Source organism: Rosa chinensis, chromosome 7, assembly GCF_002994745.2.
Source record: "Rosa chinensis cultivar Old Blush chromosome 7, RchiOBHm-V2, whole genome shotgun sequence".
Taxonomy (NCBI): Eukaryota; Viridiplantae; Streptophyta; class Magnoliopsida; order Rosales; family Rosaceae; genus Rosa; species Rosa chinensis.
Window position 1 is genome coordinate 8,343,044 of NC_037094.1, and position 24,131 is coordinate 8,367,174.

The window sequence follows — 24,131 nt, forward strand, 5'->3', positions numbered from 1 at the left end:
GGATAATCTTTTATAACAATCCCGTAAATAACAACAATTCACATCAACAAAGCTTGAAGCCTTCTCTCCACATTAAGCATATCTTTCCTCATGTTTAAGCGACTGACAATAGTTGCAGGATTCACATTTCAACATTAAAACCTTTCAACGACCATTCTGACCACCTTTACATGCTCAAGTGAAGTTCCCGCGGCAGTCACAGTGTTTCCCTGTTCATTGGCACATGTTAAAAATCTTTAAATTCATAGTGTTTGAGCCCAAAAGTAATTTTGGCAAAATCCTTTAGTGGGTCTGAGCTAGTGGGCAGAAACCTGCGGCCCAAAAATGGGACTATACGGATTTGGGTTGTGATGTTGCTCATCCCGTGTTTCATAAGGAGATATCATCCTTAATTGAGCGCTCGTGGGGGCGTGAAGGTATATTTGCAATTAATACATGCGTATCCTACTGCTTGCATCCAGCGATCGTATCTAGGATTCTCACAGAGGCAATTAATCCTTGCCTATATTCTAGCGACGATAGAAGAGGATAGTTATCACTCATAATAATATCAATGCTATCAAGAGTTTTGATTTGATTCAAGGCCAATAACTGTGGCCCAAGATATAGTATTCCATTCCTATTAGGGAAGTGAATCTGCAATAAGCCTATATATAGAGGCTAAACACGATACAAAAAGGACCTTTTGACCTTTGATCTCTCTGAGTAATCAATCCTAGCGATTACAAAGCCTCTCCGGAGCAAACCCTCAACCTCGTTGAAACTCGGTGACCGCCCGCCAGTCCTAGTCTCCTCGCGAGCCGACTGTCAGCCTCACCAGATCAACCCGGCGACCGTACTTCCAGTCCCAGTCTCCCCAGGAGCCGACTGCGAGCACAACCGCCATTGTTACTTCCAGCGAAGCAAGGGTAACGCCCTCGCAACCCAGCGAAGCTAGAGTCACGCTTTAGCAAACCCGTGTTCCTCTCCAACTTCCCAGTGACTGCTCTGCTCGGCTTTCAAGTTGAGTATCGATTTGGTGAACGCAAAGAGACCACAACCAAAGCCCTTACCCGCGTAAGGCAAAGAAGTCCTTTTCTGGAAGGCAAGAAAAGAACCCTGTGACGAGGTTGGTGCTCTCCTCGTCCACAGCGCTTGAAGAAGAAGTCAGGTCACGGGACTACCCCAACGACTGCATCCCGCGGTGCTGGCACGCCTGCGCAATCACTCGCTCAAAAGAGACTGTTTGCACACCAGCTGGTTTTGGAGCCAAACATTTTGGCACACCCGGTGGGACAACAAACTAGGGTTTCTTTCTAAACGCAACCATTGGGAAGCCCAACGATAACCCTTACCAAAAAGGTTACGCTAGCTGCCCAAAGCATAAGACCTCCAGCTACAGGTCGCATTCGCGTGCGGACTGTCGTGGTCTATCTGAGGAACAAGTAACGCAACGATTCTCTCTGCAGAATCAATCATCCAGTATGTCAACTTCTCAGGGTGAGAATCGCTCGACCGCGACTGAGGGTCAGAGCGTCAGTACTAATCAGGCAAGCGAGCCTGTTAATTCCGCTACTGTCAACACTATAGTGGCCGGTGATGAGGAAGAGGCTTTCGTTTCGAAGCCTATCCCGGAAGGAGCAACCTTTGACGAGACAATTGCGATCCTTATGGAGAATGTCGAGAATCATCGCAAGAAGATGGACGCAGATCTCGCAAGGGAAACTGCGAAGTCAGAAAGGCTCCTCCGCGAGTTCGAGCAGCGTATGACTCTCTATGCTGAAAATACCAGGCAGCAGGTCACGCAGACAGAGAGTGCCTTGAAGGCGCAAGCTATAACCATCGCTGCCGCACAAAATGAGCGTCATACCACAATCTTGAATGCCATAGCGGATCATTCCAAGCAAACCGCATCAAACATAGCAGATCTTCGCAAGGATGGGGCCAACTTGGCAACTGAAGTGGCTATGCAGAGAGCCGAATTGAACCATGCGAAGGAGGTGATGCACTCGGCTTTAGGCGATCCTAATACTATCCTTGGCTCTCTTGCCCAGCCGTCCAGTTCGGGCAAGTATGTGCCCCCAAATCAACGCGAAAAGGCCAACCAAAACGTTGGTTCTTCATCGGCAACTGTGGCTGCTACTCCATCAAAGAACAAGGAGCAGGCCTTGGTTATTCCTGGCAGCAAGGAAAAGACCGCTTCATCAAGTGGACAGACCGCCAAGAAACACCAAGTCGCGAGGGGTGCAGGGACTGCGTCAGAGCCTGTGACTTTTGTCCAGTACGACAACGACGGGGCAGAAGTGGTGTATCAAGAGTTGCCGGGAAGCTATTATGCACTCGACCAAACTGGTATCCCGATCAAGATAACCGCTCTGTCAAAGGAAGAGATTACCCCTGCAGTGACTCTCCAGCAGCAAGCTACTACCCGCATTGTGCAGGTTGGGGAAGGATCAACGATGGTAAATCAAACAACCCCTGGACAAACTGTTCACCGAGCTGCGGTGATACCTCCTCCACCTCCGGGCCCAGAATATGTGAGACGTGAGGAGGTTGAGGAGATGATCAGATTGGCAAACCCTAGGGCCCAGCCAGATGGAGTGTACGAAGGACCTTTCCCGCCAAACATCATGCTCGCACCTTTCCCTCGAGGTTTTAAGAACATTATTTTTTCTACTTTTTCAGGAGAAGACACGGAAGATGCGGCCACTCATCTGGCCAGATTTAGGGTGCAATGCGGCCAATATCAGAATGATGACGTCCTCAAGTGCAGGATCTTTGGCACTTCCCTATCCGGCGCCGCTTTCAGATGGTTCTCCAAACTTAGGCCAGGGACAGTGGCAGACTGGCCGGCGATGGAACTACTTTTCCGGGAAACATTTGGGAATATTGAGCCTAAGGTAGATCTAGCCTCTCTTACCCAGATGGCCCAACAGCCTACAGAATCAGCAGTCTCTTATCTTCAGCGCTTTCAAATCCAGAAGGCCAAACTGAATGTCATTCTGCCCGAGAAGGAGTTGGTCAAGTTGGCAGTTAAAGGCCTGGAGCCCCGACAAAGAAAGAAACAGCATGGCAGCATGATACAGTCGATGGGAGAACTCATCACGGAGGTAGGCAGTTTTGAGCATCTCCTTCGAGAGACAGATGCAAGGAAAAAGGCTTCTAAAGGAACGTATGTGCCCGGTAAACACCGTATGGTAGCGGCCCTGAGCTACCAGCCAACCACTTACGACCCTTACTATCATCACGTTACCGGAGAAGCGAGCCAGGACGATGAAGAGGACGAGGATAATGATATAGCAGCCTACGAACTGACTGGGAAGAAAAGCTCGTCTTTGAAACAGTTGAAGATTTCCAAGGAACCTGTCAAGCTCAAGTCGATGGCCTTCACTAAACCGGAGTTCGCGACATATACCTACGATGCCAACAAAGCTCACGAGATTCTCGACGAAATGATTGCTGCGAAGATGGTGAAGACTGATTTTGGGCCATTTCCGCGGCTAGAGCAGTTGAAAGGAAAGAAATACTGCAAGTTCCATAACCTGTGGAACCATAACACTGCGGATTGCGTAAAGCTCAAGGACCAAATTCAGGTATGGCTTAATAACGGTAACTTGCAGGTCGAAGCCCCGGTCACCGCGACGGCGCTGGTGGATGTGGACCCCTTCCCTGACACCGGAGTCAATATGATCAACGTAGACTGGAACAGAAAGCAGCAGCGGAAACCAACACTGGATTTGGCCACGAGCAAACAGGGTCATAAATCCACCGCAGGCGAGACAGCTGTTAAGGATAGAATTGCGACGACCAACCAGGCCTCACCTGTGGTTCTGTGCTCGCGATGTAAAGAGGAATGTGGTATCCAATTACCACATGAGGAGGTCGAGCGGACATTTCGCTTTGGTTCCCTTCCACCAGTCAAGTGGACTTCCCCGTCACTGAACTATCAGCCTACCAGCCCGAGAGAACTGGAGAAAGTGACATCACCACCATCCCCTAGAGACTCCAATTTATTCCTGAAATTAAAAGCTACCGCGAGCGAACCAAAGCAAGAAAAGGTCAGAAGCAGCCGCGAGGATGTTTTGACTAAGCCTTATATACCACCTGCAGCAGCCAATCCTATCAAAGAAGGCAGATGGTACACCAGGGAAAAGGGGAAGGCAGTGGAGATTAGCCCGTCCAGGAAGAGGAAGTTGCAGCACAGGTTCGGTGAAGCCAAGCGCACGCTAGAGGCCTTGGACCAAGGCCTGATCAGACCTTCCTAATTGGTCAAGTCGCCTGAACAATACCAGAAAGAAATGGAGGCGCTGGCTGCCAAACCACTGAGACCTCCTCGTGGTCTTGACAAGCAAACAGATTCGCTAATGGGGGCTTCAAAGCCCAGTGTGTTTTGCAGGATTACTAAGGAGATCTCACCGCCGTCTACCCGAAGGAACAGCTCGCCAACTCAACGACCGCATGTCAGGCGCAGGCTCTCCCCTGAAGCACCGGATGCCAAGGTTTCAGTCTTCGACAGGCTGGGGGGCAAGGACAGAGTGATTAGCACCTTGCAATGGTGACCTAAGAAAGTCCAAAGTTTGGTCATTTCCGCCCCAACAGAGCATAAGGAACCAGAAAACCCTAAGCCGTTGGTAGGAGAGCAAGAACTTGAGTTACGAGGGCCTGAACACTGCCAGGTAAAAGGCCTTACAGAAGAATCGTTAGTAGATCGCTTGGCTCGGCAGTTCCAGACTGATATCCCGTTGGAAGAACCCAAGATTGATCTGGATGTCGATGTGGAGGCGACTGAGTCAGATAATGTTTCTTGCAACATGGTTTACGTGCTCCCCGCGAAATATGCCTTACCGGTCGCTACTCAGGAGTGCGTGGAGACAGAAGAAGAGGGTGCGCAACCATTGCAGGTCACTTCAGCAGCCGCAACACCTGTAGAAGACGGGGCCTTACCAGAACCAGCGGGGGTTCCAGACAAGGTGTCACTCATGCACTTCTCGAAGCCAACTCCAGCCATGGTTCAACACATGCGACTGCTATACATTACGGCAGACATTGGTGGTATCAAGGTCAGCAAAATCATGATTGACACCGGAGCGGCCGTTAACGTCGTCACTACTCGGACCATGCACTTGCTCGGAATCAAGCGGGAGAAAATCCAATCCACATCTCTTGCGCTCAAAAATTTCACGGGAACTGTAACCAAAACCCTAGGATTATTGTTCTTGCGTATTAAAGTCGGACCAGCAGAGGGAGTGTATGCTTTCTTTGTGACGGATAGTTATGCGGCCTACAGCGCCATTTTGGGCAGGGATTGGATCCATCGGAGTTATTGTGTGCCGTCAACACTTCACCAAGAGTTGGTTATGTGGAATAGTGAAACAGACACGGCAGAGGTGGTCCCAGCAGATCCCCGTCCGTTTCCGGTCTCCTCAAATTATGTAGATGCCAGATACTATTTGGAACCTATCACTCCATTGCAAGTTAGTGGCATCGATGATAAGGGCCGCCCCACAGGGGTGACGGCCTCTGAACTAGCACAGTGGGGCTTCACGCTCGCAAAAGAAGGCTTGGAGCGGCCCGGCCATGCTGTGCCCAAACCTTTAACCGATTAATGGATTACGACCTCACTGAAGAAGGAATAGAAGCCTTCCACTCGATACACGAACGGTTGTCATCATACATGGTGGAAAAAGAGGCTTACGATCGCATTGCGACCTTAGAGGTCGTCAATGAAGAACTAGCTGATCTGGAGGATGAAGAGGAAGTCCATATTCAGCTCGCTCCGGCGGCGCTGGACGATACACCTCCCAAGGTTAAAGACCCTACTGAGAGGGTCAACCTGGGTACTGTAAGCGAGCCTATGGAAGTATCCATCAGTGCTTACCTAGAGCCTAATGAGAAACAGAGGCTCATCGAACTATTGCTAGAGTTCAAGGATTGCTTCGCGGAGAAGTATGAGGACATGCCCGGCCTGTCACAAGACTTGGTTTGTCATCAGTTACCAACTCTTGCTGACAAGAGGCCCGTCAAGCAGGAACCTCGACGAATGAACGCGGAGACCCAGATTCTGGTAAAGGAAGAGGTAGAGAAAATGCATAAGTCAAGCATTATAAGGGTTGCCAAGTATAATCAGTGGCTATCTAATATAGTGCCTGTCCGGAAGAAAAATGGCAAGATAAGAGTCTGCGTTGATTATAGAGACTTGAATCTTGCTACACCTAAAGACGTTTACCCCATGCCAGTCGCGGATATGTTGGTAGATGCGGTGGCAGGCCATGAATTGCTATCCTTCATGGACGGTACTGCAGGGTACCACCAGATTCCGGTCGCTGAAGAAGACAGACACAAGACTGCTTTCCGCTGCCCTGGTTTTGCGGGGGTTTTCGAATATGTGGTCATGCCGTTTGGCCTGAAGAACGCCGGTGTGAAGTATCAGCGAGCCATGAATCTGATCTTCCACGACATACTTGGGAAAGTTTTAGAGATATACATTGACGACGTAGTCGTCAAGTCCCAGCAGAAAAGGGATCACATCGCGGATCTCAGGAAAGTGTTTGAGCGCATGCGCCGACATAAACTCAAGATGAACCCGGCTAAGTGTGTGTTTGGGGTTCAAGCAGGGGACTTTCTGGGGTTTATAGTCCACCAGCGAGGAATTGAGGTCCCCGAGGACAAGGCCAGCGCAGTCATTAATGCATCTCCCCCACGGACGAAGAAGGAATTACAGCGTCTTTTGGGTAAGATTAATTTTCTAAGGCGTTTCATTTCTAATTCCGCAGGGAAAATCCAGCCCTTCTCACCTTTGCTGAGACTACAAGGACAGAATGAATTTGTGTGGGAATCCAAGCATCAAGAGGCTTTCGATAGTATCAAGGCCTATCTGGCCAAGCCACCAGTCTTGGTTCCACCTAGAACCGGGGTCCCGTTAAAACTGTACATCTCAGCAGCCGACGCCTCCATTGGTAGCCTACTCGCTCAGGACGATGAGGACGGTGTCGAGCACGCTATATTTTATCTCAGCCGCGTACTAACAGATTGTGAGACAAGGTACACCCCTATGGAAAAGCTGTGCTTAACCCTATACTTTTCGGCGTGCAAGTTGCGACATTATATGTTATCCTTTACTACTTGCATCATCGCTCAGACCGATTTGGTCAAGTACATGTTGTCCCGGCCTATCTTGAGAGGCCGCATTGGCAAATGGGTATTGGCACTTTCCGAGTTCTCGCTCCAGTATGTACCCCAGAAGGCGGTCAAAGGGCAGGCTATCGCAGATTTTCTAGCGCATCATCCTCCGCTAGAACTACCCGTACTGACAGAGTTGGAAATTGCTTGCAACACGCGACTCGACCAGATAAAGCATGCATCCCGGAATACGAGGTCTGGTATCAGGCTACGATCTCTTTACAGCCCTGGGTATTATTCTTTGATGGCACAAGAACGGACGCTATGGCTGGCGCGGGGATTGTTTTGGAAAACCCGGCAGGTGATCGTTTCTCTTATTCTTTCCAGCTCACGCTCCAATGTACTAATAATCAAGCTGAGTATGAAGCTCTTATCATTGGACTCGAAGTCTTGTTGGAAATGGGTGTCCGGGACGTTCAGATTCGCGGCGATTCTCAGCTCGTCATCAATCAACTTCTGGAGAAATATCGTTGTACGAGTTGGCTGCTCATCCCATACTTGAATCGCGCCATTGAGCTTCTGGACCAATTTACAGACGTCGATATGGAACATATACCACGTGAACGTAACTTTGCTGCTAATGAGCTAGCTCAGTTGGCTACAGGCATTACTTTGAAGTATGGGGTGCGCGAGCGCATTCTGAAAGTTGAGCATCGCACACTACCTTCGTGGCTTGCTCGACCTGATCCTCCAGATGACCCCATGGTCGCGGTACTGGAGCCCATTGATGTCGATTGGCGGATCCCGTTGATTGAATACCTCAAACAACCAGACTCCAGCGCTGATCGGAAGATTCGTTTCCTTGCATTGAATTACTTCCTTAGAGGTGATGAACTGCGCAGGCGTGGAGAAGATGGTATAGACTTTCGATGTGTCTACGGTCGCGAAGCTAAGCGACTGATGCGCGAGGTGCACAAGGGATTTGTGGATCTCATCAAGCTGGACCTAAGATGCGTTGGCTCATCCGACGTCATGGTTATTATTGGCCCAGCATTTTGAAGGATTGTATTGCATTCGCCAAAGGCTGTGCGGACTGTCAAGCCCACGGTCCTGTCCCGCATGTCCCTAACATTCCTATGCAACCCATCATTAAACCCTGGCCTGCGCGAGGCTGGGCACTGGACTTGATTGGGATGATTCACCCTCATTCTTCCCTACAGCACAAGTTTATCATCGTCGCCACTGATTACTTCACGAAATGGGTTGAAGCAGAGCCTCTGAAGGAGGCCTCCGGTGCTACCATTCGCCAGTTTATTTTCCGTAATATTCTTTGCAGATTTGGTATCCCTAAAGTGCTGGTGTCGGACCGGGGGGCAGCGTTCATGGGAGGCCCCGTTGAGGAGCTGGTGAATGATTTCGGTATTCAATTCATACATAGTACTCCGTACTATCCTCAATCTAATGGTCAGGCGGAGGCGAGCAACAAGACCATCATCACCTTACTGAAGAAGATGTTGGTGGAGAATCCTCGACAGTGGCATGATACTTTGTACGAAACACTTTGGGCCTATCGTACTTCTAAACGTAACCCCACCGCCACGACGCCATACGCGCTTATGTTTGGACATGACGCTGTCTTACCATTAGAAATTAATGTTCATTCCTTACGAGTCCAAGAACAGCATCATTTGATTGGCGAGGATTATGTTCAAGCAATGTGGCAGGAGCACGAAGACTTAAGCGAGCAGCGCTTGGCCGCTTTGGACAATTTGGTGATGGAAAAACAGCGTATCGCCCGCGCCTATGATAGGCAGACGCGGGGTCGCAGTTTCAAAGAAGGTGACCTTGTTTGGAAGGTCATTTTACCCTTAGGTGACAAGGTAGCCGGTCGTGGAAAATGGACGCCGCGATGGGAGGGGCCCTTTGTTATCCACCGCATATTAGAGCGCGGGGCTTTTCACCTCAAAGACATCGACGGTGATATCCATCGCAGCCCCATTAATGGTCGTTTTCTGAAGAAATATTATCCAAGTGTCTGGGAGTTCGACCATCCTCCAGACCCTGTTCTTGCTCCGGCTGGGGGGCAACCTTAATCTTCATCGGCTCGCAGCGTTATGATTATTCGGCCTTTTCTCTGTGGCTTTTTTGTTTTTGTATTTGCTCCCCGCTAAACATTGGGGGGCACCTCAATATCTATTAGGGCCTATACAAGAGGCTTTACATCCGGACTTATTCTGTAAGAACCTATACAAGAGGTTTTGGTTATGTTTGTAGTCCATGTTATCAGTTGCTTGGTTTTTTATTCATTGTCTTGACAAAACGTGTTAAGAATAAATACAAGGGCCTATACAAGAGGCTTTATTTTGGACTATTTTTTGCTTTTTGTTTGTGCAGATTTTTGAGTAAACCAAGCATTTTTATTCATAAAATGGCTTTGCGGCCAGAAGCATACAACAGAATAGAGCAATATAGTTTCACATGCGATTACAAGAGAGGCTACGGACATAAAAGCTTAAGGTGTTTGTTGTGGCCGTGTGAAGAAGGATCTGGACGCTACCACCTCAGAGCATTCTTCCCCCTATGATCAGATCCTCCTCCCATCTAAGTCGCCGCTGCTGTCATTGGTACTGGAGGAAGAGGGGAAAAAGAGAACCTTCATCCCCCTTCCTGGGGCCTCTCCTCCAGGCGAGAGTTGGTCTCCGGAGCAGGCGCGACTCACAACCACATCTACCTCCTGGGGTAAATCAAAAAGTGTGGGCCCAGGCCCCAGAGGTAGACCGCGGAGGCAGAAAGGTAAGCCTCAAAGTGGCTTTCCTCCCTTCCTCCGCTTGCTCCGCGCGGGCAGTCTGAAAAGTTGGACTCCTCAGAATGTGGTTTTGCCGCGTTAGGAGCGCGGCATGTTCTTCGGTTTAACTGAGGCTGGCAAGTTCATCCAGGTTCTCAGTAACCAAAGACATGCCGCCGGACCTGAGATTAAGCCATGAGGCCTAACCAGGTCTTGAGATTAAGCCATGAAGCCTAAGAATCTGTGGCTAAGGGTGAGATCACGGTGGGAAGATTTTAGAAGCTGGAGAAAAAGCAACAGGGCTTGCGAGTCTATCTTTGGAAGAAACATGGTGGTTTGGTTATCGCTCTTCTTTGGATGCTGGTATTTATAGGACTGATCTCACACCGTGCGATAAGCAGTTGAGACGTTTTCAACGCCACCATTATGAGAATCAATGCGGTTAAATGCGATTATCTCGGAAATGGAAGATAGTGAAACGCGTGGGAAGCAGGACGGTCTCCAAGGAAGCAACCGCCCAAAATGGGATTGTCTTTTCAACGGTCTTGCTTTTCATTAATTGGCAAGCCTTAAATGATATTTGGGCCGAGCAAAGCGGGCTAAATATTGTATGTATTAAAAATTATCCTTATACAAGGTAAAATGGGCCTAAAACAAGAGGCCTAAAGTTTTCGACCCGCATAGGTCAAGCGAAGCAAGTGCTCATCCAGACGAAAGCTAGCGTCGGCAGCAGCGCGCTCTGCTTGTCGAACTGCTTCGGGCGCTTGAGCCAGGTTCTGAGACATCGCTTCTAACGCCGTTAAGGGTTGTTCTATCTGAGGCTCCTCTTGCGCTAGTTGGGCCGTGACTGTCACTAATTGGGCCTTGGCTTCGATTAGTTGGGCTTGGAGGTCCTGAATGTGGGTCCGAAGGTGGTTCTGTGAGATCCTTAGATCCCTGACGCGAATCGCTCGATCGCCTAGAGAGTCGCGAGATGCCTCTGCTTGTTGTGCAAGGCCGCGATAGTGAACCTGAACCTGCCTGGCCTGTGCGGCCGCGGTCGTCCTTTCATTGATTCGTGCAGGAAGATTTTGCAAGAGCTCATATACTTCAACAAATTCATCTTCAGTGATGGTACGTTCGCGGCGAAGTACCATCAGATATTCTTGAGCTCTGGCAGCTGCGCCTGGTAGTAAAATGTCAGGACCCAGGAGTCGCTGCAGGTTGTCCCTCGCCTCATCTGCGACCCCTGGAGGAGCCACTTCTAGTGCGCGAACAAGTCTTTCCAGCCTATTAGGAGGCTCAGGAGGAGGAACTTCAGCGATGATATCGGCATCAGCGACAGCAGCAGCAGGGCCGATTTGAGGCTCAATGATAGGGGCCGCGACTTGTTCTGGTACGGCATTTACATCAGCACCTATTTCTGGAGCCTGGGGGGCAGGTTCTTGATTCGCCATGCCTTCATCTGCGGGCTCAGCAGGGTCAGCGACAGCGGCATCCTCAGCAGGGACGTCACTCTGCAATAAGGAAAGACGGTCAGATATACAAAGAAGAGCAAGGACTAAGGCACCAATTTTCAACTAAGAATACCTCTGCAACAGGGCCCTCGTCGGAGACATTTGCGGCGCGTTTTCTTGAGCTTCCTCATCAGGATTGCGATTAGGTGACGCGAGCGCTGGGGGTGGTGTAGCGATCGGATCCTCATGTGGTGCGTCCGGAAGAGGTGCATTCTCTTCCGTTTCATCGGAACTATCCTCTATGATCTGCACAGGAATAGAGGCGGAGCCACCATCAGCGCTGACAGGAGGTGGAAGATTTTCAGGTCCCACAGGCGTTGGCGCTCGCGAAGCAGTTGTTCCTTGAGTGGCAGCTGAAGAACCTTCCCCAATATGTAGATGACCTATGGCGAACCTGTAAAGGAGAAGGGTGTGAGACATTTTGGGCAGAAATTAATGTTCATTCCTTACGAGTCCAAGAACAGCATCATTTGATTGGCGAGGATTATGTTCAAGCAATGTGGCAGGAGCACGAAGACTTAAGCGAGCAGCGCTTGGCCGCTTTGGACAATTTGGTGATGGAAAAACAGCGTATCGCCCGCGCCTATGATAGGCAGACGCGGGGTCGCAGTTTCAAAGAAGGTGACCTTGTTTGGAAGGTCATTTTACCCTTAGGTGACAAGGTAGCCGGTCGTGGAAAATGGACGCCGCGATGGGAGGGGCCCTTTGTTATCCACCGCATATTAGAGCGCGGGGCTTTTCACCTCAAAGACATCGACGGTGATATCCATCGCAGCCCCATTAATGGTCGTTTTCTGAAGAAATATTATCCAAGTGTCTGGGAGTTCGACCATCCTCCAGACCCTGTTCTTGCTCCGGCTGGGGGGCAACCTTAATCTTCATCGGCTCGCAGCGTTATGATTATTCGGCCTTTTCTCTGTGGCTTTTTTGTTTTTGTATTTGCTCCCCGCTAAACATTGGGGGGCACCTCAATATCTATTAGGGCCTATACAAGAGGCTTTACATCCGGACTTATTCTGTAAGAACCTATACAAGAGGTTTTGGTTATGTTTGTAGTCCATGTTATCAGTTGCTTGGTTTTTTATTCATTGTCTTGACAAAACGTGTTAAGAATAAATACAAGGGCCTATACAAGAGGCTTTATTTTGGACTATTTTTTGCTTTTTGTTTGTGCAGATTTTTGAGTAAACCAAGCATTTTTATTCATAAAATGGCTTTGCGGCCAGAAGCATACAACAGAATAGAGCAATATAGTTTCACATGCGATTACAAGAGAGGCTACGGACATAAAAGCTTAAGGTGTTTGTTGTGGCCGTGTGAAGAAGGATCTGGACGCTACCACCTCAGAGCATTCTTCCCCCTATGATCAGATCCTCCTCCCATCTAAGTCGCCGCTGCTGTCATTGGTACTGGAGGAAGAGGGGAAAAGAGAACCTTCATCCCCCTTCCTGGGGCCTCTCCTCCAGGCGAGAGTTGGTCTCCGGAGCAGGCGCGACTCACAACCACATCTACCTCCTGGGGTAAATCAAAAAGTGTGGGCCCAGGCCCCAGAGGTAGACCGCGGAGGCAGAAAGGTAAGCCTCAAAGTGGCTTTCCTCCCTTCCTCCGCTTGCTCCGCGCGGGCAGTCTGAAAAGTTGGACTCCTCAGAATGTGGTTTTGCCGCGTTAGGAGCGCGGCATGTTCTTCGGTTTAACTGAGGCTGGCAAGTTCATCCAGGTTCTCAGTAACCAAAGACATGCCGCCGGACCTGAGATTAAGCCATGAGGCCTAACCAGGTCTTGAGATTAAGCCATGAAGCCTAAGAATCTGTGGCTAAGGGTGAGATCACGGTGGGAAGATTTTAGAAGCTGGAGAAAAAGCAACAGGGCTTGCGAGTCTATCTTTGGAAGAAACATGGTGGTTTGGTTATCGCTCTTCTTTGGATGCTGGTATTTATAGGACTGATCTCACACCGTGCGATAAGCAGTTGAGACGTTTTCAACGCCACCATTATGAGAATCAATGCGGTTAAATGCGATTATCTCGGAAATGGAAGATAGTGAAAACGCGTGGGAAGCAGGACGGTCTCCAAGGAAGCAACCGCCCAAAATGGGATTGTCTTTTCAACGGTCTTGCTTTTCATTAATTGGCAAGCCTTAAATGATATTTGGGCCGAGCAAAGCGGGCTAAATATTGTATGTATTAAAATTATCCTTATACAAGGTAAAATGGGCCTAAAACAAGAGGCCTAAAGTTTTCGACCCGCATAGGTCAAGCGAAGCAAGTGCTCATCCAGACGAAAGCTAGCGTCGGCAGCAGCGCGCTCTGCTTGTCGAACTGCTTCGGGCGCTTGAGCCAGGTTCTGAGACATCGCTTCTAACGCCGTTAAGGGTTGTTCTATCTGAGGCTCCTCTTGCGCTAGTTGGGCCGTGACTGTCACTAATTGGGCCTTGGCTTCGATTAGTTGGGCTTGGAGGTCCTGAATGTGGGTCCGAAGGTGGTTCTGTGAGATCCTTAGATCCCTGACGCGAATCGCTCGATCGCCTAGAGAGTCGCGAGATGCCTCTGCTTGTTGTGCAAGGCCGCGATAGTGAACCTGAACCTGCCTGGCCTGTGCGGCCGCGGTCGTCCTTTCATTGATTCGTGCAGGAAGATTTTGCAAGAGCTCATATACTTCAACAAATTCATCTTCAGTGATGGTACGTTCGCGGCGAAGTACCATCAGATATTCTTGAGCTCTGGCAGCTGCGCCTGGTAGTAAAATGTCAGGACCCAGGAGTCGCTGCAGGTTGTCCCTCGCCTCATCTGCGACCCCTGGAGGAGCCACTTCTAGTGCGCGAACAAGTCTTTCCAGCCTATTAGGAGGCTCAGGAGGAGGAACTTCAGCGATGATATCGGCATCAGCGACAGCAGCAGCAGGGCCGATTTGAGGCTCAATGATAGGGGCCGCGACTTGTTCTGGTACGGCATTTACATCAGCACCTATTTCTGGAGCCTGGGGGGCAGGTTCTTGATTCGCCATGCCTTCATCTGCGGGCTCAGCAGGGTCAGCGACAGCGGCATCCTCAGCAGGGACGTCACTCTGCAATAAGGAAAGACGGTCAGATATACAAAGAAGAGCAAGGACTAAGGCACCAATTTTCAACTAAGAATACCTCTGCAACAGGGCCCTCGTCGGAGACATTTGCGGCGCGTTTTCTTGAGCTTCCTCATCAGGATTGCGATTAGGTGACGCGAGCGCTGGGGTGGTGTAGCGATCGGATCCTCATGTGGTGCGTCCGGAAGAGGTGCATTCTCTTCCGTTTCATCGGAACTATCCTCTATGATCTGCACAGGAATAGAGGCGGAGCCACCATCAGCGCTGACAGGAGGTGGAAGATTTTCAGGTCCCACAGGCGTTGGCGCTCGCGAAGCAGTTGTTCCTTGAGTGGCAGCTGAAGAACCTTCCCCAATATGTAGATGACCTATGGCGAACCTGTAAAGGAGAAGGGTGTGAGACATTTTGGGCAGAAATAGGGATAATTTCCAACATAGGCTCCTTGCCTCTTACCAGTCGGTCAGCCATTGGTTCATCTCCTTCCCAGGGATCAGCGTGAGTATCTGAGCGACTACGCTTGCGGGCTATAGCAGCCATAACCTGTGAGAAACAAGAGGTTAGCCGTTAACTCACAAGATTAGTCCTGAAAACAAAGATTTCTTACTGTTTGTGGGTCGTCGTCGTCAGAAGAAGAAGAAGAATCCTCAGCTGTGGCGTCAGCAAGTACTGCCTTCTGTTTCCCAGTTTGTCCAGCGGCCGGTGAAGCACTGTTAGTGAAGCGGCCAGGACGCGGCGCACTCCCCTAATGCAAACAAGTATGAGTAAAGGAGGAAACAATGAAGGAGATTGCAGGGATTAGAGTTGCAGTACTTACTTCTGGAGGTGGTTCACGAATTACGATGCCGGCTTGGGCAGGGCGAGGAGCTCGCGTAGGTCTGACCACTTGGAGGGGTCGAGGCCTGTTGGCGTCTTCAGAAAAGCGAGCGAGCACCTCAATATCAGCGGGGTATGGTTTCCTGAGCTCGCCAAAGAGAGTAGCGAAGAGTTCGTCATCTGGTTGAGTCCAGCAGTTGACAGAGACTTCTCTCCACCAAATCTCATACCCTTCTTCGGTCCCGTCTACAGCATCAAGGTTTTGGGCCCAATCGGGAAGGTCGACCAGCGCGAGCATACTTTGTGCCGGTGGGGGCCCAGAAGGCGGACCGAATCGTCGCTAGGAAGTGTTATAGTTCCAGGCATCATACAGAGGGACTGGCACCAATTGGACAAGGCCAAATTGGCGGGCGAAATGATTAGGAGCATAGAGCTCATAGCTGAGTTCCTCGGCGGCAATCCGGATGTCTGAACAGGAGATGGCGCGGCGAAACGCCAGGCGGGTGCGGTCGGGATAACGAGGATCGTCAGGAAGGAAGCCATATTGTAGCACAGAAGGGAATCTTCTTCCCAGAATCAAATCACAGTATGGCATGTCATCTAGCAGGTACAGATAAGAAAAGCATTCAGAGTAAGGGGGAGATGAGTACTTGTCCTCGCGGCAAAACCATCGACCTAACAATTGATCGGGCGGCGGGGATTGCGGGATATCTTCACGGCGAAAGAATGGGAAGTAGGTCTGGATCCAGAAGTCCAGAATCCAGAAGGGTCCGGAAATGTTGATCTCGAAGGGATGCATCGTCGCTTGGTATAGCATGCGATAGATGGCACCCAAGACCGGTTGTCAGAGCCCAATGTTGCGGCTGTTGTAGAGGGCCGTTGCTAAATAGGTCCAGGTGCCAGTGGGCTTGCAGGAGGAGGTTCAGAATATGAATTTACAGAGCCAATATTCAAGGAAAGCGATTCCTCCGGTCGTATTGTGTTCCCGGTTGTAATATGCCAGCCATCTTGGGTATGAGCCACTATGAGCGCTGCGACCTTGCTGAGCCATGGTCAAAGTAAAGTCGACAGAGTCAAATTGACCATGCACATATGGTTCGCCATCGATGGGAAGGCCAGTGATAGCGAGGATGTCCAACAGAGTAATGCTCATTTGACCAAATCTGAAGTCAAATGTATTGGTGGCGGTATTCCAGAAACAGAGAAAAGCAGCGAGCGGTGAGCGATTACCACCGCGAGGAAGATGGAAGCACAGATCAATAGTGTGGGTGATACCTACAGCGTTCCAGCGACCTAGATCTCGCGCCCGCGCCTCGTGATACCAAGAAATCTCCTGTGCACTAATGGAGGATGGCCAATTTCCTATCTTGGCTCGATGGTTTTGGACACCCCAGCCGCTAAAGTCTCCGGGAGTCCTTCGAAGGACTGGAATGGGCCGTCGGACAGGAAGACCGTACATGGCGATGGCATCATCTGGGATAACACCTTGCGGTGCTGGGTGATAGGCGCATTTTAATGTGATATTTTAAATGTTAATTCCTCACATTTTGCTTAGTTATTCCTTAACGAATCGATTTTTAACTTAATTTCTATTTTTAGGTACATTGGAGTAGATGAAGAAGAAATGAGTGTTACGTCCATAATTACCTAGAAATGATGGAGAAGAATGAAAATGCACTAAAAAGTCAACCTTGAATATTTTCTTACTCCGGCTAGGAGAATCAGAGCCAAGCAAGGAAGAAGGAGCGGCCACCTGACCAAATGAACTCGAAATGAGCTGAAACTCTCCAGATCCATTCTAGACACCCAAAGGATCATTTCTTATGAAGAGTGCCAGAGAAAAATATGAGTGGAAGGCCTTCAAACAATCAGCCCAATTTTCTACAGAAGCAAAACCGGAAAACTGGACCTGTAAGAGGTCCAGCAGCATTTCCGGCCCAACCACATGGAATAAAGCTCTGAAAATTTGTGAGAATGATATACACTCATAGTGGAACATTTTTTATGAAGAAGTCGAAGGCTCATTCTGAAGTTTTGATGGAGAAATAATTGAAGGAATAAAGGGGAAGAAACTGACCTGAAAACAGCTCAACACCACATATTCATGTTTCCCACCCATATGAAGAAAGCATTTCTTTTTCCTTGGATACAATTTTTCTACCCTAAAAGATCATCATCACTTCCACATTTCTTCACCTTCATGCTTTGCTTTCATCATTACCTCATCTTTTACATATTTTACAAACCACTCTCATACTCCACTTTCATTATTTTTCTTCATCTCATCATTTCACTCTTCTTTTTCTTCCCTATTTAAACACCTTCTCCTCTCACTCTCAATCACCAATTCCTTCATCCATCTCATCTTCTTTGTCTCTCCATTTCCTTTCCATTTTCCTTCTCCATTCTCTAGTTGCAAAGTTCTGCATTTTCAAGCAAGGAGAGGAAGAAGAAGAAGGAGCCGTGAAGATCATATCCTCCATCATCCACCTTGAAGGCTTGCTTCCAAGATTCAAGATCCAACCATCTAGCTCTCCATCTCCATCTCCACTCACGGTGTAATTCGTTCCTTTTCCTTGTAACCTTTTTGGTTTCCTTGTTTGATTTCGTATGAACTTGTTTCTAGTTAACAATAATGTTTAGGGCAAAGTTTAAGCCCAATTTCTATGTTTAAATAAAGTTTTCGAATTCCATAATTGTGATTCTAAGTTGCTTATGTGAGTTTGTTCGATTGAATTTGCTTGATAGAAAACTTTTATATGTTTATCTTATTTGGGTCGACACTTATAGGATTTGCATGTAATTGGTGCTAGGTTTAAGAACATGAAATCGACTTTTCGTTTTGTGTAAACTTGAATCAAAGTAGTAAAGGTTTTGGACAAAAATCGAATTCAATTGAAGAGGATTGCAATTAGGTGAACTTATTCATACTAAGTTGTACACTTGAGTTGATAGCCTTTCTCTATGTCTAATGCGTTGAACATGTCATGATTGACTAGCTTTCTAGGGCTTGATTGCATGTTTGATAGGATTAATCTAGGTGCTTTCGCTTAGGTTAATTAGCATTGAAAAGTAAAATATGGGAAATCATTTGCTGTCGAATGTTTCACATGATCAACTCTTCTCTCATGACTTGGAAGAACAATTATAGGGTTTGAATCGAATTTGATTACATGGAATTGATTTTGATCTTTGTTCCTTGCGTTCCACCCTTGTATATATGTTTTTACGTTTTCTTTATTTTATTTATTTTAATTTTAATTTTAAGAATCCTAATCCCCCCCCTTATTTGTGTTTACTTGTATATATTTATTCTTTATTTTATTTTTGTAAATAATACTTTATTATTTTAATTCTTTATTTGTTTATACAATTGTATATATTTATATTCTTTATTTTATTTTTGTAAATAATACTTTTCTTTATTTGTTTCACAATTACAGGTGTACCCTCAATCCCCGGAATAGAACGATCCCTATTTGCTTATACTACTAACGATATTTCAGGGTTAAATTGCGCGCTTGCTTTCAGGCGCATCACTGGGCCTAACCCGGTGTGGTGATCGGAAAAACGAAGGAGTAAGGGTCGGTGAATAGTGGTCTCTAGATGAATGCGAGCACCGATATGGGTGCCCCAGGTCCGAGCAGCCGTTTCGTTCAATTCTTCTTCCTGATCGATAATGATTTTCTTAGGGGGAGCCATTTCTGGATCGTTTGCAAAGAAGATGGAGCAGAGATGGGTTTTTTCTGGGTTTAGAGCTTGAAGGAGTGTCTGATGTGACAGGATTGCGGCTGTGCGTTTAAATAAAGAATTTTGTGAGGGAAACGATGCGACAGAAGGCGTTTCACGAATGAAGGGACGCAACCCTTATTAATGGCATCGTTTCAAGCGACCGGCACGTCTTTCTAAGTCCCCTTCAATCAGTTGCATTTCAGCGGGCCTGATTTCGGGGCCTGGGGGGCAATGTTTGAGCCCAAAAGTAATTTTGGCAAAATCCTTTAGTGGGTCTGAGCTAGTGGGCAGAAACCTGCGGCCCAAAAATGGGACTATACGGATTTGGGTTGTGGTGTTGCTCATCCCGTGTTTCATAAGGAGATATCATCCTTAATTGAGCGCTCGTGGGGGCGTGAAGGTATATTTGCAATTAATACATGCGTATCCTACTGCTTGCATCCAGCGATCGTATCTAGGATTCTCACAGAGGCAATTAATCCTTGCCTATATTCTAGCGACGATAGAAGAGGATAGTTATCACTCATAATAATATCAATGCTATCAAGAGTTTTGATTTGATTCAAGGCCAATAACTGTGGCCCAAGATATAGTATTCCATTCCTATTAGGGAAGTGAATCTGCAATAAGCCTATATATAGAGGCTAAACACGATACAAAAAGGACCTTTTGACCTTTGATCTCTCTGAGTAATCAATCCCAGCGATTACAAAGCCTCTCCGGAGCAAACCCTCAACCTCGTTGAAACCCGGTGACCGCCCGCCAGTCCTAGTCTCCTCGCGAGCCGACTGTCAGCCTCACCAGATCAACCCGGCGACCGTACTTCCAGTCCCAGTCTCCCCAGGAGCCGACTGCGAGCACAACCGCCATTGTTACTTCCAGCGAAGCAAGGGTAACGCCCTCGCAACCCAGCGAAGCTAGAGTCACGCTTTAGCAAACCCGTGTTCCTCTCCAACTTCCCAGTGATTGCTCTGCTCGGCTTTCAAGTTGAGTATCGATTTGGTGAACGCAAAGAGACCACAACCAAAGCCCTTACCCGCGTAAGGCAAAGAAGTCCTTTTCCGGAAGGCAAGAAAAGAACCCTGTGACGAGGTTGGTGCTCTCCTCGTCCACAGCGCTTGAAGAAGAAGTCAGGTCACGGGACTACCCCAACGACTGCACCCCGCGGTGCTGGCACGCCTGCGCAATCACTCGCTCAAAAGAGACTGTTTGCACACCAGCTGGTTTTGGAGCCAAACACATAGTATAGACAAGAAAAATAAGTGCACAATGTATAATGTATCAGAATCACACAGGAATTGTAACCCTTGCGTTAACATACAGATGACAACTCATCAGGCATGCAAGGTCCTGCATCCAAATTATGTTGTTAGCAGAGAGAATATATTAACCATGGTAAGTACCTAGTAAAATGTGAAGATAAGGAATGCCTATTTATCCCTTCATTCCTTTTTCCATTTGTCTAGAAGATCGAAAGACATAACATAGGACTTTATGTACCTTTAAGTTTTCCAAGAATCTGGTCCTCCGTTTAGCAAATCGCTCCTCATAAGAAATAAAAAAAAAGGAGCTAGAGATTAGACGATGAGAGAGCTTCTATTACAGTATTACGGAGAGAAGAAGGCTAGGGTAGTTATAAATGCAGCAGAGCAACTATGTGAAGGCTCATATTATTTCCATACTAACCTGTTTCAGTAAACGATAACTCAACTCTAAACCTTTTAAATCACCAAACTAATTACATTTTAAAAATTAAAAGGCATCACCAGTGCACAACTGAAAGAAAGGCTTAAATGTTATAACTTCATTAATTAAGTTCAAAAAATTTGAAAGACAGCAGCTAAGAAGAATGCAATACCCACCTTCTTGATCCCATGAATTGCGGCAAGCCCACCTTCTTGATACCCAGTTTTGATGTGGTCATGATGCATATAGCCATTCAGTATATTGATTACCTGAAATAAAAACGTTATGCACTCGAATCAGAAAAAGAAAAATGTGCAGTTTGCTAAACAAAAGAGCAACATATATAAACATAATTTCTTATTTCAAATGCTTACATTAATGTGTTGAATCAACCAAAAACAAATACAGCCGTGATTACTATTCGCCCTGAAATGCTGTTGCCCTCTTAGATTAAATATTGCAGTCAATGAACGAGAATAAACACCTTATTCAAAACACTGTAAATATCTATAAGTTTGGGGAATAAATATAATGTCGCCTACCATGGGTCAACAATTCTTCAAGTAAAAATAAAGCTGGCTGTTCTCAATAGAAAACCAATTGCAACACACACTAGCTTTTCAATTTGTTCACTAAATACCTAGAACTGCAGGTGAGAAGGTTGATATTTTTTTGCTAAATAAAACTGGAAGAAAGTTAGAAGTAGTCAAGTAGAAGACGACCACATCTTAGAGAAACTGTCATTATTCTGCATTTTTAATTATATACACTACATTCAGATGACTTGAACATGTTATGCACTCGAATCCCTAAAAAAACAAAAAACGCTGAACAATAGAAGAAAAAAAAAATCAATTGTAAAAGAAATGCTTGTAAACATAGACACATGATATTTTAATTAAAGATGCAAAACATTATTTACAGGCTATTGCCAAAGAATTAGAGTGAGAGAAACGAAAATAAAATCGCTAATTATAGAATAAAAGGATGTGTGAATTGTACCACATATGTTGGAACAGTAGTTTTGGACAGAAGCACAATAATCTCCCTAGCCCTGTGAATGATGTCTGGATCTTCGGTCCTTGGGGTGGTTGAGACAGTCATGTAAAGCTCAGCCTGACCATAATTTGAAATATTAGAATCTCGTAATTCATAAACCACTAATTAATCTAAACCAGAGTAGATTTAATAAAGCTAGCTAGGTGGAACAAATTTCTTATGCATACCAGATTGAGTGTGTAAGAAATTCCATGCTCTTGTAAAGCCGATTCCACCTGTGGCCAAGCATCTTTCAACTTGGGTACCGCACAAAACAATTTACTTGTGTAAGTCTTAAGGAAAGTTAATTAGCTATGATCGTCGAATTGCACCGACTCACTGTGGTATTTGGAGAATGACTCGGTGAAGGAGGTCACTTCAGACTTTTCCAACTCCATGTGGTCGGAGTTAGGGCACAGCATCTCCGATTTGTGACCGGCGCAGATCTCCATCCTCTCTCGGTTTTAGTTGTAGCAGTGAGGGGGATTATAATTGTTGGTTATGGATTAGGCCTTGGGCCACAATTTCTTTAAAAGCAAACTTAGAATTGAAGATTTCCCATGCACATGGGGAAAAAAAATGGGGCTGTGACCACTTACCCAATTTTTGGCTAAAAATTGCTCACTTACTCCACCAAGAGTTTTTAAACCCCATTTACCCAATCTAACAGTGTTTGACAGTATTGCCCTCATTTTAATTAACAAATTAAACTCATATCTCTCTCTCCTCCCCCTCATCGATTTCTCTCTCTTTTTCTCTAACCTCGTCTCAGGCTCTCTTTCCCTCTCTCTCTCTGAGCCACCACGCCCACCACTCCACCGTCGATGTCGGCCTCCATCGTCGCCGCTCCGTCCCACCGTCGGACCGCCAGAGGATGACGCCATCTAACTCCACGATCCCAACCCCTCTGGGCTTCGCCGGTTTTGTTCGTCAGATGTTCGGGAAGCTCTGCACGCCGGAATCGGGTCTCGGCTTTGCCGGTTTTGTTCGTCAGATGTCCGGGAAGCTCCAAAGCTCCACGCCGGAATCGGGTCTGGGCTTCCCTTCCAGGTCTCGGACGACGTCAAAACTGTGGTCTATTGGGGGGTAATAGACAGATTATTGCCCCCCACTAATTTCTTAACTGTGGTTAATTAATCACTGAAATTAGAGTTTTGATAAGTCTTATGTTGTTTTGAGTTTATTAAAGTACAATAATCTGTCAATGATAGTTAAGTGAAGGGTTCTGACTTAAAACGAAGACATTATTTGGGGGCAGTAATGTGTCTACTGCCCCCCACTAAACCATTAAAACTTGCACCAGTTAAGTGAAGGGTTCTGACTTCGTATGAAGACATTATTTGGGGGCAGTAATGTGTCTACTACCCCCCACTAAACCATTAAAACTTGCATCAGTTTCAAGGATTCACAGTGTATTGCACTTTATCACAAACAAATCAACAAGAGATGATTACTGTCTCCTAAGAAAGACATTATTGGGTGACACTAATGTGTCTACTGCCCCCCAATAGACCATCAAACATTACACCACTTCCTATGTTTCACAGATTATAGAAGTTATTCACACTCAAAACAACAGATAATGTCTAAAAACCCACATTTTGAGGGTCAATATTTTGTCTACTGCCCCCCACTAGATTGACACAAACTACACAATTTTTTTCATTTATCGACTACTGCAATTTAACACTACATTTACTTTGGAATAGCAGTTTTCAGTCCGTCAATAAATAAAGCAGTCATCATTGGCCCCCAATACAAAGTCTACTGGGGGGCACTAATGTAACAACTTTTATGGTTATGACTGCACCATAGCAGATAGCAGTTTTCAGTCCCAGATAGCAGTTTTCAGTCCGTCGTCGATTCCTTCATAAGGTCAACCCCGGCCTCGCCGAGCTTCTAAGTGACGAGGACCGTTGGCTTGGCTTCGAGCCTGGCCGTCGAGAGCACGACGACGAGTTTCGGCGCTGCGATGGCGAGAGCAGTCGTCGTGGGCGACCTGCTGGAGGGATGGAGGGAGGGAGAGAGAAATCCGACGTAGTCTGGAGAGAGAGAGAGAGAGAGAGAGAGAGAGAGAGAGAGAGAGAGAGAGAGAGAGAGAGAGAGAGAGAGAGAGAGATCGGTGAGGGGGGAGGAGAGAGAAATCAGTGAGGGGGGAGAGGGCAAAAAAGTCCCAAAAATAAATAAAAAGAAGAAAAAAAGAATTAATTGGGTAAAAGGGAAATAATCCCTTAGAGTGTTTTGGGTAAACGGGGTTAAAAAATAGTTAGTGGAGCAAGTGGACAAATTTTAAGCTAAAATTGGGTATATGAGCATTTTCCCGAAAAAAAATCTCAAACCCTACCGGATGGTTGATTTCTCAATGATTAGGAATCAAGATGAACCAAGAGATCGCATTCTCAAAAA

The 24,131-nt window shown here is 47.0% G+C and overlaps 1 protein-coding gene across 2 annotated transcripts; it reads right to left on the bottom strand.

The window, feature by feature from the left end:
* Nucleotides 1-82: 82 nt before the first annotated feature.
* LOC112179529 (KRR1 small subunit processome component homolog) lies at nt 83-22,283 on the bottom strand. Of its 2 annotated transcripts, XM_024317967.2 has the most exons (7): nt 22,066-22,283; nt 21,914-21,990; nt 21,690-21,803; nt 20,864-20,956; nt 20,502-20,546; nt 20,313-20,351; nt 114-209 (listed from the first exon to the last, which is right to left on the bottom strand). In XM_024317967.2, the coding sequence occupies exons 1-7, from the start codon at nt 22,175-22,177 to the stop codon at nt 135-137; spliced, it is 555 nt and encodes a 184-aa protein (XP_024173735.1). In that variant the 5' UTR covers nt 22,178-22,283; the 3' UTR covers nt 114-134. The 2 variants fall into 2 exon arrangements, with proteins under 2 accessions (XP_024173736.1, XP_024173735.1); XM_024317968.2 differs by lacking the exon at nt 20,313-20,351 and having other exon boundaries at nt 83-209; nt 20,405-20,546.
* Nucleotides 22,284-24,131: the final 1,848 nt, after the last annotated feature.

Bases quoted from the DNA above. Each gene is read 5' to 3' on its own strand.
- LOC112179529 (XM_024317967.2), bottom strand. From the start codon at position 22,177: ATGGAGATCTGCGCCGGTCACAAATCGGAGATGCTGTGCCCTAACTCC. The intron at 21,991-22,065 runs GTGAGTCGGTGC...TGTTTTGTGCGG, and splicing joins GTCATTCTCCAAATACCACA to TACCCAAGTTGAAAGATGCT. The intron at 210-20,312 runs GCAAGGGTTACA...GCCAATGAACAG, and splicing joins GTTGTCATCTGTATGTTAAC to GGAAACACTGTGACTGCCGC.